At 42.9% G+C, this 11161-nt stretch overlaps 1 protein-coding gene across 1 annotated transcript; it reads right to left on the bottom strand.

Moving 5' to 3' along the window:
- Positions 1–3637: 3637 nt before the first annotated feature.
- On the bottom strand, positions 3638–10824 carry LOC126273128 (ejaculatory bulb-specific protein 3-like). The gene is made up of 2 exons (XM_049976585.1): positions 10591–10824; positions 3638–3884 (listed from the first exon to the last, which is right to left on the bottom strand). The coding sequence occupies exons 1-2, from the start codon at positions 10787–10789 to the stop codon at positions 3694–3696; spliced, it is 390 nt and encodes a 129-aa protein (XP_049832542.1). The 5' UTR covers positions 10790–10824; the 3' UTR covers positions 3638–3693.
- Between the last annotated feature and the right edge of the window lie 337 nt (positions 10825–11161).

Below are 11161 nucleotides of genomic sequence, written 5' to 3'. Positions count from 1 at the left end.
GATTGTTTAATCCAATACTGTTTTTGATGGAGGAATCGTATTTAATGACTGACTTCAGTCAATTAGATATCAGATTCGTCTGTTTACTGGTTTAAAGAGGTAAACGACTCTGATCATCATCTAATTTACGATCAAATAATGTTTTGGATTCCACAAGTTATTGTAATAACAAGTTTTGTACAAAACTTAAGTAGTTCTGTTCTGGATTCAAAATCATTTGGGCCTATAGCTTGCACATGTTATGTTAAGGACCTAAATCCTTCCCCTTTAAAGTGTGCATTGCAAGGGAATGCTGACTTCTGTGATGACACTTCTCCCATGTGAACTAACATCGTCTCCTCAAATCCTTTGTCATGATCCAGATAACTCTCTGTAGTCTGAATGATGCTGGTTTTCGTAGGTTGCTATCCCAATTTGTGTGACAAAATAATAATGGTCGTACTTATTGCCTCAATTATTAACATTTTTCTTACGTATTTCGCTAACCACAATATCATTGTCAGTTCTGTCCCATTCGTAGATGGTGTTACTGCGTAAGTACGGGTTCCTTTAACTTTTCCCCTATGATCACATTACGATATTTACTTAGAAGGAACTAATAATTAAGTTTTCTATTTCCTCTTGGAACACGTGTTTTCAGAACTATGAAAGTAAGCCATTAGGTGGTACCCAGCAACTCTGGCAACGGAAGTTTGGTAATGTTTGTGGCGTTATACGTAAATTGAGAGGGGAAGAAAGGAAAGGAAAGGTAGGGGATCACTGCTGCCAGCTGCGTCGGGACAGTCTGTTGAATCAGCGGCGACTCGTTAAAATACGTGCCGGATCGGGGTTCGAACTCGGGATCTCCTGCTCGTGCAGGTGCGTTAACCACTGCACCATCCGGGACACAGCGCTATCGCATTGCGCGAACTATCTCGGCACTCCTCACGGCCGATTCATATTCTCATCGAGCGCCACCTATCCGCAATCGTTCCCCATTTCCTCCATGTTCGCTACTCTGAGACTCGCACAGGAGTTCGGACGTATTTGTGCATACACACTGAAGAGGTGGATCCACTGCCCGGCTAGGCTGATGAATTATATGAATGCGTAGTGTCTGTTCTGTCGGAGATGTTGTGCTTGTCCGAAAGAACAGACACCACGCACTCATAAAATTTGCGATGTCCTTACAGTAAGCTGAAGAATTGGCCACTAATTGCACATTTTTTTATTTTATTTTCTGACGTCCTTCTGTTAACACAACACGGTTACTGCAAGGTTTGTAAGGGACAGCATTCGTGGATGAACTACACTTCACCTCTGCGGCTTCAGAAGACGATTGCACGAAAACTACAGGACACACACCAAACAGACACACGCATCAGTGCACAGAGGACCTCTCCATGTTCTTAACCCACACCACAGGTGCTGAATATGGGCACCGTTTCTGACAAAGAAGCCGTCAGTATTTGCGTGTAATTCATTGAAATTAGTGCTGCTTGCGGCTTGAGGAGGCGCGAAAGCAGCCCGCTTTGGAAGTCAATCCATTGCGATGTCTATCTATAGGCGGGAACTATTTCCATGCGACGATACAGAGCAGATAATTTGTCTATATGCCTGCCGCGTAGCTGTGCGCTCTTCAACAACGGTACAGCGCATATTACAAATAAAAACGGGGGAGCTTCTATATCTACCAACACGAGTTATTTTTCTGTAAGACACGTACTTTTCTCGCGGTTGTCTGCTGAAACAACGGAGATACTTACAAAAAATCCGGTATTTGTAGTCGACCTAACAGCGCTACATACAAGTAACTCTCGGTACATATTTGTTAGGAATGATTCAAGTGACGTTCTGACGGACAAATCAAATATCAACTATGTAATTACTATCTGTCACTAAAAACTTTAAATAATGGGACTCGAGTACATTAACTACAAATCCCTATTGTCTTTTTATTAAATTAAGTGATGAAGGTGCCGTACCCCGTAAATGTAATGGCTACACTTTGGTTAATTATAGTGGGAGATATGTCTGCTCCGAAAACAAGTGAAGCGATTTCTTCACCATGACGAAACGGAAAGAAGCAGCACAGTATGGCCCTATGGAGTAGAACCAAACATTTAGCCGTACCTCATATATACAGATTTACTTTAATCCATTTCCTGATGCTTGTGAAAATAACCTGGAAGACTTGTAGTAAAAGACTGATTTGAAACCTTTGCATTTATTACAGTTATTTTTTACACGGACGAAGTTTAACAGTGTCACAATTAATGTTCTTAAGTGCTACTGTCCCGTACGACATGCAGACATGGCACTAACTTAGCAGACGAAGTGATCAGGATCGCGGGGTGCTGCTACAGGAACAAAGGAAAAGGTATTAAAAGCTTGTGCTTGGTCCTACATGCTGGAAAAATGGTAAACATTGCTGAGGGGAAAAGTGAAGAAAGGAAGTTGTTATTATTCATTCACAGAAATTCGCAGTTTGATAAAGTTGAAACTTTCTTAACCAGTATGCACGAGACAAGACCAGAGCTAGGGAAAAAATGGGTGCTAAATACAGCCATTGAACAAAACCAACAGCAGTGCAAGCAATTTTGCTTACTAAACACGTGCCAAAGACATCACTATTAGAAAAGAGTTTAGCACAATGAACTGGGACAGCTAACCAGCTCTGATCGCGAACTGATGGTACGCTGGCAAGCATTTGCGCAGCGCCTCACCACCGTTGTCTCGTAGCACGGCTGCACGGCGTACCCCCATCGGCCAACATCATCTCCAAAGCATCCAGCCTGCACCTCGTAACCGCATTCATCTGCTGGTTTACTCCACTAAACCCGCCAGAGGACGCAATTTTGGCTCTCCTTTCGACCAACCACAGCTCTGTCTCCTGGGCGCAACACAACGGTCCAATCAGCCTGTGTCGAAAGCGCGCCCCCTTTTTTGTTGCGCTTTATGTAGCTTTTCGTCGTCAGTTTTTAGATAAAAGCCAGACCGTGGTTTCTCTTGGTATATTTCAGCGCATGAACGGTGTTCATAAGCTTGAATAAACATTCATGTATAGTTTAGTTTGGAATGGCAGCTCACAATCTGTTTAATTTAGGCTCTTATGACTTAGTTATTTGTGTTTATAATAAGATTCACTCTGCATTTAGGGAGCTGTTCAATTTATAACTTTAAGTTACGCATGTGCCCAAGCACCTTTCTTGTTTTGATAACTATTATTAGTTTCCGTGTCAATGTTGAAACTACTCAAATATACGAGTTGTCTCTTCGTCTGTTGATCGTAATGCCACGAGTTGCATTTAGAAGATAATCCCTGATTGCTTTGTTCGCACCTATGTTTCCAGTTTAGAGTGCAATAGTGAGTGAGACCTATATTCGCCAGCACAGTGTTTTCTCTTTTCTGACGAGAGTTAATGAGTGAAGAGTTTTAGATGACGGTGTATATCAAATGCAATTCCACACTTACGAAGATCTACAACGGAATAGCAGGATACATTTAAAAATTATAATTCTGTGTTTTAACCTTTGTAATTGTGCAGTGACAGTCGACTGGAGTTAATCAGAACCAAACAATGTTCATGGGAAGAAGCTGCCAACTGATTTTTGTTTATCTTCATCGTCGACTGCAGGTCTTAAATAAACTAATAAATGCGCTTGCAAACAAGAATTTATTAGATATATCAGCAGTACATGTTAAAATGTTGTTTATTCCTTGAGCTCATCCTCAAGCTTCTTATACTTCTCGCTGTATTTTCCATCTTTGTCATAATGTTCCTTCAATTTGTGCCATGTTTCGGGTTTGTGATTGATTAGGAACTTGATGACTTTCCTCGTGGCTTCCTTCTGTTTGTCGTTGCATTTGGCACAATCATTTTCTAGTGCTTCAGGGATGTCTTCTGCAACAAATCGAACACAGTCTTCAGTGAAATGGTTCATCCATACTAAATTAGTGTCTACTTAACGTATAAAATAACAAGGATAAGAAATGAAACAAGATAGCTTTTGGTGTCTAAATTTCTATAATTTACGTGCTATAGTTTTTCCTAACAATTCGGTTCACTTCATAGTTATTAGCAGAGGAGTACTGCCCTAAAATGGTATTGGGCTTTACACAGAAAATGCACGTTTTGTGCTAAGTAAAATTTGATACATAGACTATTTAGCTACTTAAAAACTTTTTGCTTCACAGTCATTAGACAAGAAAGGCGTCACTGCAGTAGTTGAATTCAAAAAATAAAGAAAATTTGGAATTTCGCATACTGTATTAGGCCTAATAGCCCAATTTTGTTGTTGTTGTGTTGTTGAGCATGTCTGAAATGTATTTTCACAGTGTCATTCATATTGGATATTTAGTGTGTTGTCAGCTGTCAAAAAGTCTCCGTGTGTTTCGGTAGAAGCGGCGATTATTTATTTAATATAAACGTGTATCAGAAAATTTGTACTAAATTTTGCAGTAATATATATATATATATATATATATATATATATATATATATATATATATATATATATATACGTTCCTGCATATATATATATATATATATATATATATATATATGGGGATTCTGCTATGAGTAAAACACCCCCAGCACATCGCCAATCGATAAAATCACAGTCAGAAAAGTCGCTGATGCCGCTGCAATATCAGTTTACTGACGTCATGAAAGTTATTCTGGTATTTTGTATATAACATGTGTGACGCCAAAATTTGTTCCTAAATCGTTGAATTTCCAATAAAAACAGCGGCGAATTCAAGTTCCTCAGGAGTAGCCATATGAAGCTATTGACGGTAAAACGTGTCATAATAGGTGAAGAAACCTAGGTTAGCGGATATCAAGTCCAAACAAATGTTAAATTGTCTCAGTGGAAGCATTTCGAATAGCCCAAACTGAAAACGCTCGACGAGTTGAGTCAAATCTGCAGGTTAACGGAATAATGCCACTTGAGTTCTTGTTTCAAGGCCGAAAGCTCAACAAGGAGTACTACGTAAAAGATCATCGGCAATCCGAAGAACTGAACCCCGATTTGTGACGCATCAGTTCGTAGCTTTCGCATTGCGATGCTGCACTTATTCACTCTTCTGACTTTGTTAGAGAATGTTTGGCATAAAAGAAAACTACTCTCCTGGAAATTGAAATAAGAACACCGTGAATTCATTGTCCCAGGAAGGGGAAACTTTATTGACACATTCCTGGGGTCAGATACATCACATGATCACACTGACAGAACCACAGGCACATAGACACAGGCAACAGAGCATGCACAATGTCGGCACTAGTACAGTGTATATCCACCTTTCGCAGCAATGCAGGCTGCTATTCTCCCACGGAGACGATCGTAGAGATGCTGGATGTAGTCTTGTGGAACGGCTTGCCATGCCATTTCCACCTGGCGCCTCAGTTGGACCAGCGTTCGTGCTGGACGTGCAGACCGCGTGAGACGACGCTTCATCCAGTCCCAAACATGCTCAGTGGGGGACAGATCCGGAGATCTTGCTGGCCAGGGTAGTTGACTTACACATTCTAGAGCACGTTGGGTGGCACGGGATACATGCGGACGTGCATTGTCCTGCTGGAACAGCAAGTTCCCTTGCCGGTCTAGGAATGGTAGAACGATGGGTTCGATGACGGTTTGGATGTACCGTGCACTATTCAGTGTCCCCTCGACGATCACCAGAGGTGTACGGCTAGTGTAGGAGATCGCTCCCCACACCATGATGCCGGGTGTTGGCCCTGTTTGCCTCGGTCGTATGCAGTCCTGATTGTGGCGTTCACCTGCACGGCGCCAAACACGCATACGACCATCATCGGCACCAAGGCAGAAGCGACTCTCATCGCTGAAGACGACACGTCTCCATTCGTCCCTCCATTCACGCCTGTCGCGACACCACTGGAGGCGGGCTGCACGATGTTGAGGCGTGAGCGGAAGACGGCCTAACGGTGTGCGGGACCGTAGCCCAGCTTCATGGAGACAGTTGCGAATGGTCCTCGCCGATACCCAAGGAGCAACAGTGTCCCTAATTTGCTGGGAAGTGGCGGTGCGGTCCCCTAAGGCACTACGGAGGATCCTACGGTCTTGGCGTGCATCCGTGCGTCGCTGCGGTCCGGTGCCAGGTCGACGGGCACGTGCACCTTTCGCCGACCACTGGCGACAACATCGATGTACTGTGGAGACCTCACGCCCCACGTGTTGAGCAATTCGGCGGTACGTCCACCCGGCCTCCAGCATGCCCACTATACGCCCTCGCTCAAAGTCCGTCAACTGCACATACGGTTTACGTCCACGCTGTCGCGACATGCTACCAGTGTTAAAGACTGCGATGGAGCTCCGTATGCCACGGCAAACTGGCTGACACTGACGGCGGCCCTCTCGCAGTGTCCGGAGCAAGTATGGTGGGTCTGACACACCGGTGTCAATGTGTTCTTTTTTCCATTTCCAGGAGTGTATAATGATGGCCTAGCTCCCATATTCCCCAGACATCGTCCCTTGTGACTTTCCTGTGTTCCGAGTATTAAATGAAAACTTGAAAGAGTTTCGATTTAAAAGCATGGATAAGATAAAAAATACATCGCTGAGAACGCTAAGAGTTTTCCATAAGATAGAGTTCCAGAACCGTTTTGGTGATTGAAAACGCACTTGTTGGTTCAGATGGTTCAAATGGCTCTGAGCACTATGGGACTTAACATCAATGGTCATCAGTCCCCTAGAACTTAGAACTACTTAAAGCTAACTAACCTAAGAACATCACACAACACCCAGTTATCACGAGACATAGAAGCACTTACTGGAGTTTATAATACAAAGGGTGTCCCATTTATCTCGACCACCCTAAATAACTGTTTTTTTCAGATGAAAATTATAATATGTTTCAAGCAAATGTTCTTTAGCCGTCAGTGGGACATCAATCAGCAAGATTTCTTTTGTTGTAGCTTTGTTTTTTACATGGCTGTGAACATCAGTATGACTTTTTCAATGGCACCCTGTATTTTTTATGCGGTAATTCATTTCCTCTCTTAAAGATCTATTCAAAAATGTATCACAAGCGTACCATTCACTGGAACACAACGTTATTAATTACATAACTCAACATTGATTTTGAGCCCGGAATCACAAATCCGTCCACTTGCTGGAGTTGTCAGATAACAAATGAAAACCAAGTAAAAACTAAACACAAAATTGTCTTTGACTCTCCTGTACCATTTCTCAGGAGTAGAACTTTCAAAGGTGCCCAAAGCGGTGACCCTGGACACCAATACGCTGCTGCACTCGTTGAATGAAAGGATTATTTACTGCTTTCAGTGTTGCCTAGTGAAGAGAATAACAAGCAAGCACGATACGTTCCTGCAGGTCTTCTAGAGTTGTTGGAATACAACGTCTTCAATGCATCCCCAAAGAAAAAAGTCCAGAGGATTTAAATCAGGAGACCTAGCAGGCCAAGTAACTGTTCCTCCTCGACCAATCCGTCTGGCAGGATACCTTCGGTTCAGAAGACGACGTGCATGGAAGGCATTATGTGCTGGACATCCATCTTGTTGATATCACATAAGCATTCTGGTTCTTAGCGGTACGCCATCCAGAAGGAGTGGAAGAATTTGTCTGGGGAAGTTGGCATACGCTGTGCCGTTTAGACTAACATTGATGAAATAAGGGTCAATAGTTGTAGGACAAGCACAATTGACAGACCACATTTAGTGAAGTCAATTACAAACCTGAACATTGTGTATTAAGTCCCTGTTTCTATGGGACTGAGGGATTTAGAGAAACAGAACTTTTCAGTTGTTTTTCGCAATATCTGTACTCTCCGCCCTCGGAAACCAGACACGGGTACATCTTATAGCAGTACACGTCAATGCCACAGCATCTGTTACACACCATGAAGACAGTGGGACATTCGGAATTCAAAGATTAGTTCAGCAAAGATATTCCACCTCATTAAAATTGTTTTCAAAAGTAGTACAACAGTTTTTTAGACTCTTAAGATGGTAAAGGTTAGAAGGAATACTAGGTAATGAAACATGTCTATGCCTATGAATTGTACTGTTTGCAGCAGTGCAGCTTATCCTCATAGGCGAAATTCTGTAAGCAGACCCAAAATTCACACAGTTAACAAAGTCATGTAACCAGCATACATTATTTTGTTATTTACTGCATTTGAAACCAACGACTGGGTGGATGACATAAATGAGTAAAAGCGTATTCGTTGAGAGCTGTCGTTAAATTTCATGGAGTTTTCTCAACAGAGCTTCGGAGACACACAAAAAAGAATGTTATCCAGTTTAGTCTTATAGTAGTAAGACATCTACTTTGAATACGAAAACGCTTCAAATCCTAGATATACTCCGTGAGCTGTGAAGTGATGCGTTTTGGAAAATACTAGGAGAAACAATAAAAATTTTGTTTCAACTGGAGTACAACATGCAGTTATGACTAACGAAAATGAATTGAAAATTGTTGGGACATGTAACCTGGCGAATTAATGATCGATGGGGCAAGAGAGCTCTTTGCTGGATTTCGATAGATAAGAAAACAAAGAAAATGGTGTAATCTAAGGTTAGTAAATGGCATTAGAAAACATGCTGGAGCCACATGGATGAGTTAAGTTGGAGATCGAAATGAAAAGTGTAGTGGCCGCCTTGATCCAAAACAGAAGAATGGAGGAGAAGGATTTAACGTCCCGTCGACTATGATGTCTCTAGAAATAGGGAACAAGCTAGGATTGAGGAAGCAAATCGACTGGTCAAAAGAACCATCCAATTTGCAATTTCCTGACTGTGATTTGAACTAACGTCTTTCCGAATACGAGTCCAATGTCTTGCCATAGCGCCATAGCGTCATCTAGCTTGTTAGCTACACTGAGGAATGGTATTCGAGATGTACTTAATGAAATGTATTCGCTGTTGTGAATATGAACAACCGTCATCTGCATAAGGGAGTGACGACAATGAAAATTTGTGCCACATCGGGTTTCGAACCAGGATATTCCGCTTTATGAGAGTGGTCGCCTTAACCGCTTTGGCCACACCTGAACTTCCATAAATCGTCGTTCCTGCGTCACAGTCTGTTCTCGAACACATATTATGTAATAAATTTTTGTTTGTGGAATGCCCACAACTATTCTGTACCAAACTCATGGTAAACAAATCCACCACAGTTGGAAAATAGTTTTTTGACCAGACTCATACACGACAGAAGTCGCTAGCCACTGCTACGGTTTCGGGGTCTTAGCCCCATCGTGAGGGCACCTGAAATCTAACAGTAGTAGGACCTCATGTCCATGCCCTAACAACTAACAGGCGAACATCTAGAGTAGGAGGACGATCAAACGGCATTCCAGCCACAATTTGGGATTTTATTGACGGTCCAACTACGCTGGATGTTTGCTATTAGTTGTTAGGGCATGGACGTGAGGTTCTACTACTGCTAGATTTCAGATACGTCTGGTGATAGGGCTACGACCTCCAAACCGTGCTACTGTATTGTGACTTCTGTGGTGCATGACTGCGGTCAATAATGTGTTTTACAGTAGTGGTGGATTTGTTTACCATGAACACAGTATGTAATTCCCGTGTGGGAGAGGGGGGGGGGGGGGATTTTAGCTGTAAGTTACTCTCTGGTATCGGCGGATAAAAAAGATATTGCAGTGCCTTTGTTGTTAAGAAGAACGATGCCGATGCCAGGCAGCGACTTTCAATTAAAATGTCCTTCTCTGTACGGGAATTACGTAATAAGTGTACGACTGTATTATAAAAGGTCCTTCCGTGTACGGGAGTTACATAATGCGTGTACCACTACAGGTTGGCCGTGAGTTGTGGACGGATAGCCAAGACGACCACTCGCGTAAAGCCGGAAGTCCGGGTTCGAGTCTCGATCCTGCACAAATTTACGTTGTGGTAATTCCCTGACGGAGCTGACGGTTGTTTGCATTCTTAACAGCGATTGCGTTTCATATTTCATGACGGCTGGAGTCGCCGCAGTGACTGATCCTTCGGACATGCGTCTTTCTTATAAACAACAGTCACTGCAGTACTGAAATATGATTGTTATTGAAATTCATATCCCTGTGTTGACGGTGGGTGCAGAACTTGGGATGGAGCGGATGAAGCACTCTGTTATTCTGTTCTAGGATCGTGTTTCCGAAAGTGAACGTCAGAATTACGGAAGGAAATCAGTAACGACGGTTAAGGTTACGACAACACCAATGCTTCAGGAGATGAATCAGCAGCTCAGTTTGTTAAGGACACAATCCTGAAATTGCCTGAACTGACTCAAGCAAATCACCTGGGGATTTAAAAAGATCTTCAACACGCTCATGTGACTATATTATTTCCTTGTCACAATCATTCTACTATTGTAATAGCTCCACTTAATTCCAAACATTAAATTACAATGAAGAACCTTCCTTAGGCACTTATTATCAGGGTACATCATAACGTAAAACTTAATGCAAGGAAAACGAACGCAACCCTTATGTGCTTTATGACATAGTGTCAAAGTACAATACATTACAATACGCATGTTGGTACAGTGATATGTGGATGGCTCACGTGCGTGCACAGTAAGAGACAGAGAGCAGTTTTTACACACTGGTGCCGGGGGACTTACTCTTGAGCTCCCTGCCCTCAGGGCTGCAGCTGCTGTCGTCTTCCTCGGTGAGGCAGAGTTCATACTGGTGCATCAGGCGGTCGTTGGCGAGGACCTCGTCCAGGTTGATGTTGTCGTACTTGGTGGTGTACTTGACGTCATCCGCAGCAGCGAGCGCCATGACGGCGAGTGCCGCTACGAGTGCCAGGGTGGCCTTCATGGCTGCTACTCTACAGTGGACACTGAGGATGCAGGCGGAAGCACACTGACACCTTATATAGAGACATTCCCAGCGCGGTTCCACCACGGTACTCTCGTTTTTCCCAAAGCTGCAATACGTAAGATATACACGGCGCCGTGTTTTTCCCACTGTTATCGCGTCTCAAGTTATCCTTTTCCATTGTTGTTTTTCCGTGTAAAAATTTGCCACCTCCCTGTTCTGTCTTCGTCCTTCCTGAAGCATCTTTCTCTTGCTGGAAGAAACTGTCCATATGCCTAGAATAGTGGTGGCCATAGGTTGAAATAGAAGGCTGAGAAATTTAGTTCGATATGTTTTCAATAGGAATAATAAAGCAATTTAATAAACGGAGTA

The sequence above is a fragment of the Schistocerca gregaria genome, chromosome 5 (genome assembly GCF_023897955.1).
Source record: "Schistocerca gregaria isolate iqSchGreg1 chromosome 5, iqSchGreg1.2, whole genome shotgun sequence".
Taxonomy (NCBI): Eukaryota; Metazoa; Arthropoda; class Insecta; order Orthoptera; family Acrididae; genus Schistocerca; species Schistocerca gregaria.
This window is presented reverse-complemented; position numbering and strand designations above follow the sequence as displayed.